General features: G+C 44.6%; 1 protein-coding gene across 4 annotated transcripts in view; it reads left to right on the top strand.

Moving 5' to 3' along the window:
- The window catches only part of rab28 (RAB28, member RAS oncogene family), a 234881-nt gene that overhangs the window by 199318 nt on the left and 17736 nt on the right, over positions 1-17827 (top strand). For all 4 annotated transcript variants that reach the window (XR_015073382.1, XM_085965838.1, XM_085965848.1 and 1 more), the window contains exon 6: positions 5159-5236. Coding sequence is in view for 3 of the 4 variants with exons in the window: in XM_085965838.1 (XP_085821964.1) it covers positions 5159-5236 (78 nt within the window). In the remaining variant the exon portion in view is untranslated. The remainder of the gene's footprint in view (positions 1-5158; positions 5237-17827) is intronic.

Raw genomic sequence — 17827 nt, 5'->3', positions numbered from 1 at the left:
ATGCCTGAAATATCGAGCAAGCAATCCGGTAGAACCACTAAAGCCACACCCAGCGCCAGACAGACCTTACCAGAAGGTAGGCGCTGACCTATTCGTATGTCAAGGGAAGGACTATCTTGTAGTCACAGACTATTACTCCCTGTATCCAGAGGTTTGTAGACTACACCACCACTGCAGATGCTGTGATAAGATGTATGAAAGCCATATTCTCCAGACATGGCGTGGCAAGCGAGGTCTTCACAGACAACGGACCCCAGTTTTACAATGTAAGTTTCTGACACTTTGCCAAAGAGTGGGACTTTGTCCACACAACGTCAAGTCCTCACTTTCCACAGTCCAATGGACTAGTGGAAAAATCGGTCCAGACAGTGAAAAGACTGATGTACAAGGCAAAAGACAGTGGAACTGACTTCTACCAGAGCGTGCTTGTATACCGCACAACGCCGCTCGAGTGTGGTATGTCACCAGCCCAACTCCTTATGGGACGTCGGCTAAGGTCAAACCTACCCATCCCGGAGAACCTCCTGAAAACAAAAGAGGGGGAGAAAGTGAGGAAGTTCAAAGAACAACAGAAAGAAAAGCAAAAGTACTACTATGACAGAGGAACACATAACCTATCTGAACTCCACACTGGTGACCAAGTAAGGTTCAAAGACAAACCAAACATATGGACTCAGAAGGGAACTGTCCTGAGTGAAGTTCAACCAAGATCATACACCATTCAGACAGATGAGGGTGCTGTTCTGAGAAGAAATCGTTGGGATCTTCTCATGGGACCAGCCACAGCAGGTCAAAAGACTGATACTGTTGAACAACCTGATCACACAGCTGAGAAACCATCATCTGAGGCAACAACTCAGATTCAAGGACAATCAATCAGAAAATCCTCAAGACACGTGAAGCCTCCTGAGAGACTCATTGAGCAAGTTTAAGGACTATTGTTATCGAAGGAAGTAATGTTATCTTATTCTTTCTTCAAGTTCTAGTGTATTTACATATTTCATGTGAACACACAAAACAAGGTTTAAGAACCTTGATCATGATAATGATAATGTAAGTTCATTAAGTGTTACAGTTAAAATGCAGATTAATACAAAGAAAACATGTTGTTAGATAAAAGTAAAATACTTTTGTTTTAAGAAAGGGAGATGTAATGATATCAGCAAATAGTGATGGTATTTGCCTGTTTGATTATGATGCTTTACCAGCATAGTTGCCTGATTGATTACTTATGCCTGACCAGAAGAGGGCATGTGACAGAGACAAGCAGTTTAGTTTCAGTTTCGCTTTTAGATGGATCACTAGCATGGTGTCTCCTGTAATGCTGTTAAAAAGAGTTGAACAGACTTTAGATTAAAAGACATTGGCCTAGAAATTCATTTTGGGGCGCCCAGCTCGCCTGGGCGCCGGAATTACCGCTGCGCGCGGATCCACTTGCGCAAGCGGGATATTCAGTGTCAGCGCACCAAGTGGAAGGCGGCCGCTAAACAGGGGTTTCGCCGCCCCGCTTGGGCGCTGAAACTGATTATCGGCGCGCTAGTGGCCGCAGCGCCACCCGCAGCGGAGCAGCAGGCTGCGGTACTGCAGGCCTTCCTCCCTCTCTTAAGGGGGAGGTGCCTGCAGCAGCCGGAGCCCCGATCGCGATGCCGGCAAAAGAGCCCAGCAGAACGGAGAAGTGCCGGGCTCCCGGAAACCAGCCGGCAATGCCGCGGGGGGGGGCGGGTGGAGGAGGCCGGGGAAGGAGGTGCGGGCAGGCGGCCGCCGAAAAAGCGGCCGGCCGCACCTCCACTTTAATTTCCGCCACTACCGCCACAGGTAGGCCCTGTGTACCGGTCGCTGTTTGCGGCCGGCGCTGAAGAGGCGGGCGCGACTTAATATGGCGTTCTTCGCGGAAACGGGGCGCTGCGCACACCGATGACGTCATCGGTGGTGGCGCAGCGCTACAGCCTAACGCCGCCATTAGCGCACCGCTGAATTTCGCCTGAAGTTTGCAGACTGGCGCAAAAGCCCTCTTTGGGCGCAAACTGGTGGCGCAGGCCACTGAATTTCTAGGCCATTCTCTTTCATAAATGTCTTGTCATTGAACCCACATACAAATCAATACACCTCCTACATTCTCCTTCTGAGCCTGGCCAGTGCATCCTTTAACAGCTTTCTGTTTAAAACCGGACTGATTTTGTAGTCTTTGCAGGACTTGACTGCCTATGTCTCTGCTTTTTTTAATCACCCTGTGTTCACAGTTAGAAGGGACCAGAAACAAGTCCAGCTCAGTGGGATTGTCTTTGCTTGGTTCAATACTCTTACCTATCCGATTGTATCCAGAACATCTCCAGCAATGGCTTCTCTTTCCCCTCCCCCTCCCCCCCCCCCCCCTTGTACCGTTAAGTGCCCCAAGGATTTGTTCCTGGCCCCCCTCATCTTCGTTAGCTATGTTACCCCTTGGTGACATCACCCGCAGACGTGGGGTCAGCTTCCACATGTAGAGTGATTTTACCCAAGCTCAAGTATTTAGCTATAGATTGAAATGTATGTTTCATTGCTACGAGGCTATATGAGGTAGAAATTCATCTGGGCCCCTTTGCAATGTGGCATGCTCCCCAACCGGGAGGTCCGAGGCCAGCCTAAAATTGGGCCTTGGGCCTCATGACCATTATCTGGGTGAGCTGCTGGTGACTGTCTCACCAACAGCAGCCCAAAGGTAAGTCCTGGGGGGAAACAAGGAGGTAGAACCGATCAGGATACTGTTGAGTCAGGGGAGCACTCCTGCTCCTCCTGGCTCCATGGGAATGATTTCTAAAAGTTAAAAAAAAAAAATAAACTTACCTTTTGTCAGCAACCGCTCCTTAGGCCGCAGCAGCTGCTGAAAAGTCCTGAGCGTAGGAGGCCTGGCTCTCGCTCTTCACAAAGCACTTTCTGTCAGGTGGCCTAAAACAGACAATAGGCCCCTCATTTACATATGTAAGGGGCTTAACACGTGTTTTGAAAAATGGCCCGACATAATTTCAGGTCTGATGTTTTTCAGGTGTACTTGGGGTGCAGGATGTTGGTTCCTGAAATTGGGCCTCATTGCGCCCGTTTTACATGTGTAAAACGTGCAATAAGGTCCAATTTCCACTGCTATACCTCTTTCTACACCCCCTCGCCCCCCCCAATACTGTCAGGGAAATGAAGGACATATCCCACCACAAGGCTCAATACTTCCTCTCCATCAGAGCTGCAAAAGTCAGAATTTATTTGAAGCTAGAAAATTGTGCTTTAATTTAGGTTCTATTGAGGTAAAATGCATTTTTGGATAACTGATTGTTATACTTCAAATTCTTCATGTTATGGTGAGGCTTTCCATATTTCATTCTTCTGTTAACTTGCAAAACAGTTCAAGTTTAACAAAAACAATGTAATTTATTTGCTATTAGATTCTGTGTATGTCCAGTTGATTACAGTGTCATCAAGTGTACTAGGCATTGTTTTTCTAGAACTTTTTATTTAAAACACACCTATATTGTATAAGACCCAGGAAAAGGATTTTGAATCAACTTCTATATTCTGATACAACTAAATGTTCTATTGGATTGCTCTGCCACTTTCAGCATTGTTTTTTTACTTTGGTATTTAACATTGAGTATCACCATTCTTCAGGAATTTGGCACTGGAAGTAATGCTCTTGTCTAAAGGGCTGGCCTAGAGTCAATTCCCGCAGGAATTAAATTAATTGCACAGTGCATGGACCAGCATTTCTCCTCTGTACAACCAGCAAGCACTTCCAATCAAGCTGTTTATACCAGCCTGATGCGAATGCCTCGGTTCATGGCCATAACGTACACCAACATTAGGAAGGTGGGAATTGTTACTCAGATGTGTGATCAGAGTAAATAACTTGGTTCACTGAAATGGAGCAGATGCAATTTTTTTTAGGAAGTTTGCAGCTGTAGTTGAAACAGGATATCTAAGAGCAACTTTACATTATACAGAACATTTTAAATAGAAGCAGTTGTGTATGCACTAGCTCCCATCACAGTGCTGTGGAATTTGCCCCATTCACTTGCCAGAAGGGTTCCCAGACCATTGGTGGCAACATAAAAACAACTGTTTCTGCAGAAACTGGCATGAATGTACAGTTTAAAAGTCACAATCATGACATTTCTTTCCTGACTGCGGACCTTCCCCAAATGCTGGGATGGATCTGTACAGGTCAGTAATGTGAAAATTGCATTATTGGCCTGTATTGTCAAAAGCGGTCAGTCCATGCTTCCAGGAACATCTATTTATATCAGTGCACTGGCCCTTCATCCTTCAGTGATGCAGGAAAAAAAATATTCTTCAAATGGTTTTCCATTTGCTGCATCACCAGACAGATGGAGGTTGAGAGACTAGAAGATGGACAAAGCAAACATTAACGAGCATTCAGACCACCTATGTCCAGATAAAGGTGAGGCACTATATTAATTACATTTAGTACGAACACAATCGTTTGTATTAAATTTGACATTCTGAAAATATTATTAATAGTGCCCAGTTGTGTAAGTGATTGTAGCTGTAAATCTCACTTTCTATACATAGACAGAATTGGTTGTTAGAGCAAGATAAACACATTCTTCAGTTTGCTTTTACAACAATTTCAAAGCAACAATCAATATCGGTTGTCTTTTATTATTAACTTGTGTTGATTTCCTGCATTACAACTATAACAGCCAATTAAAAAAAAAAAGCTTTTGTGGAACCCTCCAGCTTAACAACTTAAATTTTTTTATATGCCAGAATCAGGTGTAGCAATGAATAACTCAGTATGGGATCTTGGAAACCAAATTATAATTCACTTATAAGAAGGTACATTGAATAGAATTGCACTTGCATTATGCTATATCAGAAAGCACTTTTGCAGGCTATACCAGTTTCTAAACCCAGTCTCAGAAAAAAGTACAATTTTAATTGTTTTAACTTTATTATATTTGTGATTTTTTTTTTATTGTGATCTTCATCATTTCAGTTAGAACCTAGAGAAAATGCTTGATATATAAAATACTGACCATCACAACTTTTGGATATGGGTAGATCTAGTTTAAATGTTTACTGTTGGGGAAAAAAAAGGATGAATCTGGTTATTTTTGACAGTTGTATATGTTTGCTTGTTTCTGATCATTTAATCTGTGCTCTTTTACAGGTCTTCCTCTGTTTTCAAAGGTTTGCTGCTGACATAATTGGTATCAAGCTAAATAAAGCAGAGATCGAACAATCACAGGTATTGTAAAATCACTGACAAATAAATTTGATTATCTAATCGGTAATTTGATAATTTATTTTAATTTACTCAACATATTGCTTTCCCTAAGTGTTTATAATTCTAGTAAAGATTTAATAAAGGAATAATTTAAGTGTAATTTTTGGTGAACATAAAAATACTGAAGTGCTATTCCAGAATTTAATTGGTCAAGGTTAGAGTGCATCTGTGAAAAATGAACTTCAGGCACTAGTGATGTGTTTATAAAGCGGTTAATATCCGTTGGTGTAGGCATTATCATAAACAAAAGTTGGTTTTTTTTCCTTGTGTCCACTGAAATAAATGGAGATATCACTTCTGCTTTAATCACATGGTGCACAAATTGGAGCAAAATGTTCCCATTGCTGTCTGCTGACACAAATCCAAAAGAAAAAATAAATAAGTGGTAAATTGAATATAGACACAGTACAAATCCCTATACTTCTGCATATTTGTTCTTGGGATGTAAGCAAGGTTGCATTTATTGCCAGATATAACATACATGTGTTCAAGGCAGTAAGACATCTTGGGATTGAACATGGTTGGTGAACTGTTTAATCTTGCTTTTGCAGTTAATTATGTTATCCCCTGCTCCTCATGTGTTGTGTGTTACAACCTTTTATTGCAACCTTGTGGATTATACTATACATTAAGGCTTTAGTAAGGCCCTGTAACATACAACAACAATAACTTGCATTTATATAGCGTTTTAACATCGTAAACTGCTCCAAGTCGCTTCACAGGAGTGTTATCAAACAAAGTATGACACCAAGCCACATAAGGATATATTAAGAGAGGCTTGGTCAAAGGTAGGTTTTAAGGAGTGTCTTAAAGGAGGAGAGAGAGGCAGAGAGGTTTAGGGAGGGAATTCCAGAGCTTAGAGCCTAGGCAGCTGAAGGCATGCCAGTGGTGGGGCGATTAAAATCGGAGATGCACAAGAGGCCAGAATTGGAGGAGCACAGATATCTCAGAGGGTTGTAGGGCTGGAGGAGGTACAGAGGTAGGGCGGAGCGAGGCCATGGAGATATTTGAACACGAGGATGATAATGTTTTAAATTGAAGCATTGCCGGACTGGGAGCCAATGGCGGTCAGCGAGCATGGGGTGATGGGTGAACGGGACTTGGTGCGACTTAGATTGAAATAAATTCTGATATTCTGATGTTTAATCACAGGGCATGATATTACTCATGTTTTAATCATCAGAACTGACATACACACGGGGCAAAATATTTTTTTAAAATGATAAGCAGGTAATGTTAATCGTACATATAATATAATGACGAACACGCTGTGAGTGTAGTTCAAGGCCAGCGCACGTTTATATCAATGCCAGGCATATTTCAAATAAAATAGAGGATCTATCTAGAAGCATATATGAAGCCAAAAGGGACATGGTGTGGTAGCAATTATGGAGACCTAGCTGCAGCTTGGGCAAATCTGGGAGCTAAATATAGTAGGAATATCCTGTCCATCTCTCTCCAACTTTAAATTTAACAAGTGTCAATTTAAAGCAAAGAAATTGCCCTTTAAAAAGCAGACTTCAAGCATGTGTGAAATAAACTCAAAAGTATTAATTGGAGCACAGTAACGATTGGGAGATCTACACCAGAAATGTGGGATATATTTAAGAAATGTTGGTGAGGCTACAATCAGGTACTGGCTTGATTGGCAACTCAACTGACCAATCTCCAGGTATGAAGACCTAGGGTCGGATCAGAGGTCAAGCTTTTGGCTTCCAGCTCAGTTAAGTAAGAATACACGGGGAATTGTCTCTCGGTCTGCTGACAGCTGGTAAGAAAACTTAAGCTTCGTATTGGGCAGTTTCAGGGAAATTAGTGGTCAGAAAAAATCAATTTAGCCTGATAACAGGGCTAGTGTAGTGTGCATTGTTATTTTCTATGTTACAAAATAGATTAAAATTCACTGCAAATTGTTTACTCACAATTTTTTTGTAAAGTAAATCCACCTGTTGATTTATAATTGGTCTCATCTCACTAAAGTGTTCATCAGTCCCCCATCCAGAAAAAAGCACATGGCGACATGTGTGAGATTACAACATCCAAATGAACTTTAACATGCATAAATGTCAGATGATGCACTTTGGTAGGAAAAATAAAAACATCACCGATACCGTAGGAAATAAGAAACTGAATGGGGTAGAAGAGCAAAAGGATCTAGGGATACAGATGAACAAATCATTAAAAGCAGCATCGCAGGTCAGCAAAGCAATTGAAAATGCTAACAAAACACTGGGCTTTATTTCTAGGGGTATAGAATGCAATAGTAGTGAATGTATGTTAAACATGTATAGGACCTTGGTCCAGCCACACTTGTGCAAAGTTTTGGTCTTCATACTATAAAAAGGACATAGAGGGCTGGATTTTGCAGGGGGTCAGCGGGCATGATCAGTGGCGGGTCAGGTGGGAAAGTGGGTTTTTTCCCGCTGCGAACCCGCCGCCACACGCCTTTACCAAATGTCGGATCTGTCAGCGCTGAGCTGACCCACCACGCAGCAGCGGGAGAGGCAATTAAAATCATTAGTGGCTTGTTTACAGCCACTTATCAATGTTTTTTTCCCAGCTTTTTGGCTTTGACAGGTCGCCCACCGGTTTCCCGCTGTGCCTAGACCTCGTCTGTGAAGCTGAGGTGGGAAGTCAGTGGCCATTGAATCACCTGATGAGTTGACAGCTTCAAATGTCAAGTCAAAGCTCCCAGCTGATTGAGAAATGTTCCCTTAACCACTAGCTTCTCTAAACTGCATTTCCACTACAGATTCAGGAGGCTGCAAGTCTTTACACAAGTCTCCCTTGACATCGCTTCTGTCATCTCTACTTCACCTGCCATCTATTTCATCAGTATGGGTGCCCTTGAAACCCTCTCACCTTGGTCCTCCGGCACACCAGCAGCACCAAAAACAACACCAACCTTCTCCGCAATCAACTGTTGCTGCACAGGACACAGGGCATCAGCACCTGACCACATTGCTGCCTGGGATGGCCTCACCATAGCCAGATTAACTTCATTTGACACTGTACACCCTGGCTGCCACATGATGTGCCAGGTTGGCACCACCCCACACCAACACCATAAAGTATCCCTACAATGTCCAAGCCATTCCTTTCACACTCACCACCATTGTAGGAGGTATTGTTATGTCTCACCATTCACTGCAACTCATTAAGCCACTTCCAAAGGTGCACACAAATCTGTCCAAGAATGCAAAGTGTTGAAAATAAAGGTTTCAATGTTTGACACCACATTAACAGAAACTTTACATGAACATTGCACAAAACACCCAAGTGCCTACCCTTGTGTGTTGTCAGCTGGTATGATTGCACTAGGATAAGGGTGAGTGTGAGGGGTGGCTGGTGAGATGAGGATGTGATAATGTTGATAAAGAGGGATGGGTGGAGGTGCAAGGTAAGTTGGTGTGAGTAAGGATGTGCAGGAGTAGGGTAGGGAAGGCAGAGTGATGGGGATGTGATAAGAGGCAGGATGAGGTTGAGTGTGGTTTTGTACTAACGTTCGTGATCTACTGAGATCATTGAAAGGTTTGCGGCACTGCACCCAGGTTCTCCTGACCACATTCCTACTTGTCCCCGCCTCTGCAATGTGCAACCAGGCTGTGTTGATCTCCTAAGGAGGTCTCTTCTGCCCATGGAAAAGGAAGAGAACCTCCCTGTATGCTGTGACTCCCTCCATAAGCATATGGAGGGAGTCATGGGAGAGCCTGGGTGCAGCCCTGCACCTTTGTGTAGTGCTTGTCCGTGTTTGCAGCATCTCAATGCTGTAGAACACTGACAGCACAAATGTCAAAAGAAAGATGGCCATGGTCCCTTTAAGGAAACCGGCTGATGACGCGTCATCAAATGACATCACCAGACTCGCTTCCTCTAATTAGCCGAGAAACACGCTGGGCTAGCTTAACAAGCCCAATCAGGGTAAATTAATTTCAGAGACTTGGATGGAGACAGCAGCGGGGTCGGGACCCGCCACCAATGTCGCCCACCACGGACCCGCCGAGGTTCATAAAATCCAGCCCGGAAGCACTGGAGAACGTGCAAAAAATATTTACAAGCATGGTACCGGAACTGAGAGATTATAGCTTTCGGGAAAGATTGAACAGTTTTTTTTTAGAAAATAGAAGACTTAGAGATGACCTGATAGAGGGCTTTAAAATTATGAATGGGTTGGACAGGGTAGATGTGGAGAGAATGGGGGGAACTTTAACCCCCAAAAATGGATGGGTTGGGGTGTGGTGGAAAGTTAAAGTGTTAAAAATCTGAATCCCGACCAGAACCCGCCTCCAACTTGCCCACTTCCAGTTTTAACGGAGGTGGGACGGTCGGGGCAAGCAAGCAATCCACTTCCAGGAGGCGTCCATTTAAATATTATAATGAGGCTGGCATCCCTCAGATTTAACCAGCATTTTAAATTTAACAGTGGCTGGTCAGGTTTTGCAGGCCAAGTTTTGTAGGCCTCGTGAAACCCGCCAGCTAATGGAAGGTGCGGACTTCTGGATCCAGGAGATAAGTGCCTTTAGACTTACCTCCTTGATGCAACGTCCCTGCTGAACATACCCTCCGCGATCAGAGACCCCCCACCCCCACGAGGCCTCCGATTTCCGCCCCTCCCCCACAACCTCTGATTTCCCCCGCTGCCCCCAGGCCACCGATTGTCTTCCTGGCCTCCGCCCCTCCACCGATGCTCCGCCGGTCCTCCGATGTTGTCTGCCTGCCCCCCGATTCTCCTCCAGCCCGCTGATCAGCCCTCGGCCCCCACGCGATGCTTCTCCGGCCCCCACGTGATGCTCCTAAGGCCCCTCGATCAGCCCCATGCCCACCGATGCTACTCCGGCCCAAACAATGTTATCTGCCTCCCCCGATGCTCCTCTTGCCCTACAACCACCCCCGCCCCGCCCCCCCCAAAAGTTATCTGCCTCCCCTGATGTTCCTCTGGCCCCCCAATCAGCCATTGGCCCCCTCGATTCTCCTTCGGCCCCCCGATCAGCCCCCGAAACCCGTTCTCCCAGGTTTCCCGACCGCTTACAAGCCCCTCCCAACCCGCCAAAGCAATGTTCCCACTAATTTTTGTTTGCCGCTGTGCGGGCCATTCAAATTACCGCGCATATGCGATTTTTACATTGAAAAGCCGGTTGCACAGGTTCCTTGGAGCGCTGCGCTGCCACGCAGCTTAAGGGGAATGTTGCAGTATTAAAATTTTGGCCAATGTTTCCACTTGTGGGAGAATTCAAAACTGGTGACCATAAATGCAATAGGAAATAAGGAGAAATTGCTTTACTCAGAGTGGTTAGAATGTGGAATTTGCTACCAGAGGAAGTGGTTGAGGCAAATAGCTTACATGCTTTCAAAAGGAAACTGGACGAGTGCATGAGAGAAAAGGGAATAGAAAGACATGCTAAAAGGCTGATGGTAGATGGATTGGGAGGATACTTATGTGGAATATAAACACCAGTACAGAGTAGTTGGATCAAATGGCCTGTTTCTGTGCTGCATATTCTGTGTAATTCTATGTTCTGACACCCGGGTCATGCTATTATATGATTAGATATTGGGCAGCACAGGTAAACTCCTGATCATAAGGGTCCGATTACAAGAGAAACAGGCGACACCGAATCTTAACGATTATCTAGTGGGGACCCAAAATTTGTAAAGTTACTTTAGTTTTGAATAATACAGAACAGAAAGGTTCAGGTTTGATCCATGGACTGTGCTGAGTTAACCCACTTCAGCTGGGCCAGGAGTGGGTCCATTACAGTGGACAAGGAAAAATTGATCATGATTTTTACTCCTTTTCATTATTGATTAGCTTCTCCTGCAAATGCTCATACCTGTTTGCTAGGTCAGGATACAGCTTGGTTGTGATGTCCTCCCACCATTAAAAAGCCTGTCGACACACAATTTCCTGACACGCCCACGAAGAATAGCTGCTTGGGCAAGATACAGAGAACTTTGTCAGGAACCATACCTAGGGGGTGATTTTCCCACTGGAGGCGAGATGGAGGCGGATTTCAGTTTGGGTGGATTTGACACTCGCCTCCACTGATAGGTTTCAAAAATTTGCAATTTTTCCATGATTGGCCACTTGATTTCAGAGGTGTGGGATGCCCTTGCTCAATTAGTGTTTTGGGACTGAAACTCCCCTCTGTTGACAGCACTTTTCCACTCTGATTTTATGGCTTCTTGCTCCCTTGGCTCATTCCACAGCATTTCTGCGTCTCCTGCACCACCTCCAACGTCTTTTGAGAAACCACTATGTCCAATCCCAAGGCAAGGGCCTACCCGAGGCTCTCGGATGAGGCGCTGCAAATGTTGTTTGAGGGGGTGACAGCTAGCATGGAGGTGCTCTTCCACTCATCTCGGAGGAAGAGGCCTGCCAAAGAAACCAAGGCTGTGTGGTAACCTCCAGATCTGTGTGCGGATTGGGAGACTGTTTCTGTGTATTGATGAAATGCCATCCCTGTTGGAAAGCATTAAAATGATTTGAAGCCAAAATGTTGGCAGTATGCCATCTGTTCTTTTGCCTTAGGCAGCTCCACATTGCGGGCACTGCCACACTTGCGTTGTCAGGTTGGTAGCCTGAGTGAAAGGAGGCCAGAGAGTCATGTCCATTGTCAATGATGTCCTAGGATGGAGCCAAGGACATGTGCCAACTTGGGCAACCTATGCAAATCTGGCCATGATAAGTTCATCCCTTGCATCCTGGGCAGCCATGTGCTCGCGTGCTGCCGCTGGTCGATACACCGGCGCTCTGACCTCCTCCTGCTCCTCCTCCTCATCTGAAGTCCAGGCAGAAAGCAAATGAAGGGTTCCCATGCTGCTTGTAGATGCCTCCTTTGGGGAAGCGCTCATTGCAAGCGGGGAGAGGGTCTTCCAAGTAGGTCCCACAGTTGATGGAGTCAAGCTGCAGCACCCCCGACTTCGGATGGCCTTCTAACAGTGCTCAGAGACCTTTTAAAGCCAAGGTCTGGCACCTGCAAGTAATCCTTGCTGCAATAAATGATGTCTTGTTAGACCTGCAGCAGTGAGGAGGCCACCCACGAGTCAACCTGCCAGGTTTACCTGGCGTGGATTAGGAGGTGCATGGATCACAGCGAAAAGCAGGAAAAATCACGAGGGCCTCTCAAAATAGGCTTAGAGAGGACCTTAAAGAGCATTTAAGGATCTTTAATAGCGCAATGGGCAGCTGGAGGCAGGAGTGTTTCCCGACCTCCAAAACCGACACCAGCAAAATCCCACGGAGTTGGGTTGGAGGCGGGTTCCGAACCCGACCTCTTTGATTCTGATTTTCCCGCCTCCAAACCCGCCTCCTCCGACGTCAGAAAATCGCCCCCCTAGTATTAGTGACCACCCTCTGGAGAGGAGAAAGGCGGATTTTTTAAAAACTTGCTGTAGTGGCGTTTTATTAAGTGTGCTCGGAAAGGCCATTTGATAATCGTGCCGTAGTGTTTAAAAAAGGGAGTTTTCAGTTGTAAAATAAAAAATAACACTAATATTTAGTCACTCTGTAAATTAGCAATGCACATTCCTCTGTTGCAAAAGACTGAAAGAGTCCATACTAAAGAAAAATAAATATAGACTATCCCTTATTAATTCATTTTTTTATAAAAATGGAGTTCCAGCAGACAGCAGGAAAACTCTAGTCTGGTACTTTGACGAGATGTTGATTTTAGGTATGTGCTGCAGTGACAAGCATTTACTCCCAAATAGATATGTTATCCAGAAAGTTTGGGACCTTAGTGATAAGGTTCCTGAACTTCCTAAGAATCCATTAGTCTTTTTCTGGGATCGTGTTGGTGGAGTCATGCTGGCTCTGGAAGGTGTGGGGGTGGTTCGGTGTATTGTCATCCAGCCTGACCTCTTTACACCCAGAAAGAGGAGTACTAGAATGAAATGGCAGATTCAGCACCTTACTTTTGGATGATGAAGTATCTAGCTGTTTCATTTCAGTTAAACCATTACCCTTTCACTGAAATTTGTGTTACTTATCAATGGTAATGCATTTTTGTGCTCATAATTTTTGTTGAATGACAATTTTTCCCCTATCCTATCGTATTTAATTTGTCTCTCCCCCACCCACCCCTCACCATCTCCTCCTATCGTACCATATTTCCCAGCTAAGTGGGTGGGCAGACAATCTGCTCCCAGGCCTCTGACAGTGTTGGCCTTGAGCCAGCTGGTAAGAGGTGCATGTGAACGGCCTAGGATCATTAGCCTATATATTTTTTTTTTGTTGCCCATCCTTTAAAGGAGCATTTGTCTTCTGCTTAAAAGCTGTGTTGCTCAGTCCCTTCCCCAGTGCTTTGGAGCACCAGCATGTTGCGTCACTATTTCATTTGACAGATATAAACTTTCAATTACTCTCTACTTAGCACTTCCCAGTACATTCTGCAAAATACAAGTTTTTAAACCAATTAGAAATTTGTTCAAAATGGTTTTGCATTTTATCATTTTAATTGTTGTGCATTTTTCTACTTGCAGCAATATTATAATTGGACAAAGTTAAAGCACATGGGATTGGGGGTAAGGTACTGACTTGGATAGAGAACTGATTGGCAGACAGGAAGCAAAGAGTTTGGAATAAACGGGTCTTTTTCCGAGTGGCAGGCAGTGACTAGTGGGGTACCGCAGGGATCGGTGCTAGGACCCCAGTTATTCACTATATATATTAATGATCTAGACGAGGGAACTAGATGTAATATCTCCAGGTTTGCAGACGACACAAAGCTGGGTGGGCGTGTGTGCTGTGAGGAGGATGCAGAGAAACTCCAGTATGATTTGGACAGGTTGGGTGATTGGGCAGATGCATGGCAGATACAGTATAATGTGCATAAATGTGAGGTTATCCACTTTGGTGGCAAAAACAGGAAGGCAGATTATTATCTGAACGGCAGTAGATTGGGAGAAGAAGTGCAACGAGACCTAGGTGTCCTTGTGCACCAGTCGCTGAAGGTAAGCATGCAGGTGCAGCAGGCAGTTAAGGCAAATGGTATGTTGGCCTTCATAGCGAGAGGATTCAAGTACAGGAGCAAGGATGTCTTGCTGCAGTTGTACAGGGCCTTGGTGAGATCACGCCTTGAGTATTGTGTGCAGTTTTGGTCGCCTTATCTGAGGAAGGATGTTCTTGCCATGGAGGGAGTGCAGTGAAGATTCACCAGACTGATACCTGGGATGGCAGGAATGACACATAAGGAGAGATTGGGTCGATTAGGCTTATATTCGTTAGAGTTTAGAAGAATGAGAGGGGATCTCATTGAAACTTATAAAATTCTAACAGGACTAGACAGACTAGATGCAGGAAGGATGTTCCCGATGGCGGGGGGAGTCCAGAACCAGGGGTCACAGTCTAAGGATAAGGGGTAAGCCATTTAGGACAGAGATGAGGAAGAATTTCTTCACCCAGAGAGTGGTGAACCTGTGGCATTCTCTACCACAGAAGGCAGTTGAGGCCAATTCATTAAGTATATTCAAGAAGGAGTTGGATATATTTCTTAAGCCTAAAGGGATCAAGGGATATGGGGAGAAAGTAGGGACAGGGTACTGAATTTGGATGATCAGCCGTGATCTCATTAAATGGCGGAACAGTCTCGAGGGGCCGAATGGCTTACTCCTGCTCCTATCTGCTATTGCAAATGAAATTATAACAGCTTGCTTAAAAATTAACTGTATATTTTCACCTTAATGACAATATCTGCAAATACAAACCGAATGAAAGCTACGTGCTGAGATGAAGAATTTCAGGGCCATCTTATTTTAATGTTTTGCTCTGTTTTGAGAGCTATGACTTTAATAAAATTGGAATTTAATATCTTAACACTTTTTATTAGAAAATATTCAATTGTACTTGCTCCATGATTTCTCCTAAACAAAGCAATATTACAATGCTCTGTCACATGGTGCTAGGTAAGCCATCCTATAATAAAGATGTTTCATTGCATGCAATCTATAAAATAAGGAGTAATACTTGAATCTATGTAAAATAATTCACCCAGTAGCAGTGAAAATAGCATCAGCTTTAGGTGGGGCATCATGTTGGGTGTATGTGTGGACACTTTTGTCACTATTTCACATTTGTGTGCAGGACTGATGGTTGCATTTTATCAATTAGCTAGAGTTTGACGAAGCGATGAAACTGGAGTTCCATCCATAAGTAAATGAAAGGAGACAACTAGAGTCGTATGAAATTTGACAGAATGATGGCAAGTAAATAGGATCTACAAAGACAAGCCTTCCCAAAATGCACTGCTCCTTTCCAGGTTCAGGAGCACTGGGCTATTAACATGGTCCATCAGCATCAATGGTGCAGGCCCGCCATCTGGTCGGACCTAGCACTGGCAGAAGAGTAGGACATTTTAGCACAGCTACAAGCATGGTGTCCATTTGAATTTCAGCTAGGATGTAAAGTTTAAATAATGTCGTTGAAATCTAAATGGACACCAGAGGGTAAAAATTCTGCAAGGGTTTCCTGATGTCCCACCATAACTTCGGCATGGGATCGGTGGAAACTCCAGAAAAAAGGCTTATGGTGGGAAATCAGGAGAATCCCCTAACTGAAATTACTGGTGTATGGATATATTAATGTGATTTGTATCTGCTGGCCTGCATTTTGAATTGATTTGATTCACATAAATTAAATATATTATTATCAATTAAAACCATAAGGATGATGCTTAGCCTTTATTGTTAACCGGCATGTTCTGTGTTGTTAGATCTTGCAATAAACAAATATTTTGGAAGTTAATTGGGGTGGGTTTCATGGATTGCTGGATAGAGAGGCCGGGAGTTTTGAGATTAGATAGGGCTGCTGAAAACTCTTCAGTTTATAAGGCCTTACATGGGAGTCAGTGACCTTTACTGAGATAACATCAGCAGGGAAGCTTTAGTTAATTTAGACTTCACGTTGTTAGATAAGATGAGTTGAAGGTGATCAATTGAAACCTCAGCAGAGCACTCATTAGCTAATCATCATGTGCAATATATGCCTTTTATGGTACTGAACTCATCCCTGACCACTCTTAAAGCTATTTTATTTTCTGATTTCACGTTATTTATACCACTGCTAGCTGATATTTATATGAAGAAAAACAACTTGGGTCGAGTACTAACATAGGCAGTGCTATACCTGTGACCACCACCACATGTGTGTGAACAAATTTATGGAGCACTGAAAAGATGGAACTGTTGGAGACTAACTTGTCTCCTTTTGCATTATGGTTGTTTGTACAAAATCTATTCAAGTAATTTTATACCAGACATGTACAGGTGTTGATATGAATGAGGTATGCTATAAAGACTTGCTCTCACACTCGGGGTAAGCTTTGGTTTCCTTTAAGAATCTAAACACTACTCTGGTGATAGCAATAGTGCAGTAGTGTTCCAAATTTTAAATAAAACCAGAGCGTATACTGTTTTGGAAAACTGAAACCTACTTATTGGTTGATTCTGCTGGCTCGGGGTGTCTCAACTTGTATCAGTAAGTTGAGGCTTGTGCTGAAACCAATTGCTCTGTTTTTGTAGCATAGGCCGGAATTTTGCTGGCGCTCAGCGGACAGGATGGGTTGCGGGTCAGCTGTTAAATTTTAAATGATTGACAGCGGGTCGGGAACCCGCTGTCAAAACGTGCACACTGGACTTTCCTGATGTCAGATCTGCCAGCGCTGAGCAGACCCAAACAGGCAGCGGAGGGGAAGGCCGTTAAAATCATTAGTGGCTTGTTTACAGCCACTTATCAATGTTTTTTTCCCAACCTTTTGGATTTGACTGGTCACCCACCAGTTTCCTGCTGTGCCTAGACCTCGTCTGTGAAGCTGAGGAGGGGGGTCAGTGGCCATTGAATCAGCTGATGAGCTGACAGCTTCAAATGTCAAGTCAAAGCTCCCAGCCGATTGAGATATGGGCCTAGAAATTCAGTTGCGCCCTGTTTGGGGCGCCAGCCTCGCCAGGGCGCCAAAAGTAGCGCCCCGGAAGTAGTCGCGGCCGCCCGCCGGAAATTCACTTTGCGCGCCCCAGAGGGAAGCGCGGCGCTACTGGAGGCGCCCCGCATCCCTCTTGGGGCGCTGCAGCTGAAGATCGCTGCGCAACGTGCCGCAGCGCCACACGCTGCGGCATGGCGCGCTGCTGTACTGCAGGCCTTCCTCCCCTTAAAGGGGAGGGGCCTTGTGCAGCGCGATCAAGGATCGCGAGTGCCGGCAAAAGAGCCCGGCACCGAGGAAAAGTGCCGGGCTCTTGGAACGCAGTCGGCACTTTGCCGGGGGGGGGTGGTGAGCTCAGGAGGCCGGGGACGGCAGCGCGGAGAGGCCGCCCCGCACCTCTCCTTTAATTAGCGCTATTCTGCCCATGCAGAGCTAGACAGGTAGCTAACAACTTGATATCTTCCCATAAAAATCACAAGGCTTGACTTTTCTTGTAAACTTTACTGAAAGATTCTTATTGTGAAACTGAAATACAATACAGAAATGGAAGCACACATTTGTATACAAGCACATAACTGATATGCATACACAAATTTAGGTACGCCTGAACAACACAGTACATTTGGCATGTAACTTACCA

This window comes from Somniosus microcephalus, chromosome 2, assembly GCF_052327205.1.
Source record: "Somniosus microcephalus isolate GS21.2 chromosome 2, FLI_Smic_1.0, whole genome shotgun sequence".
Taxonomy (NCBI): domain Eukaryota; kingdom Metazoa; phylum Chordata; class Chondrichthyes; order Squaliformes; family Somniosidae; genus Somniosus; species Somniosus microcephalus.
This window is presented reverse-complemented; position numbering and strand designations above follow the sequence as displayed.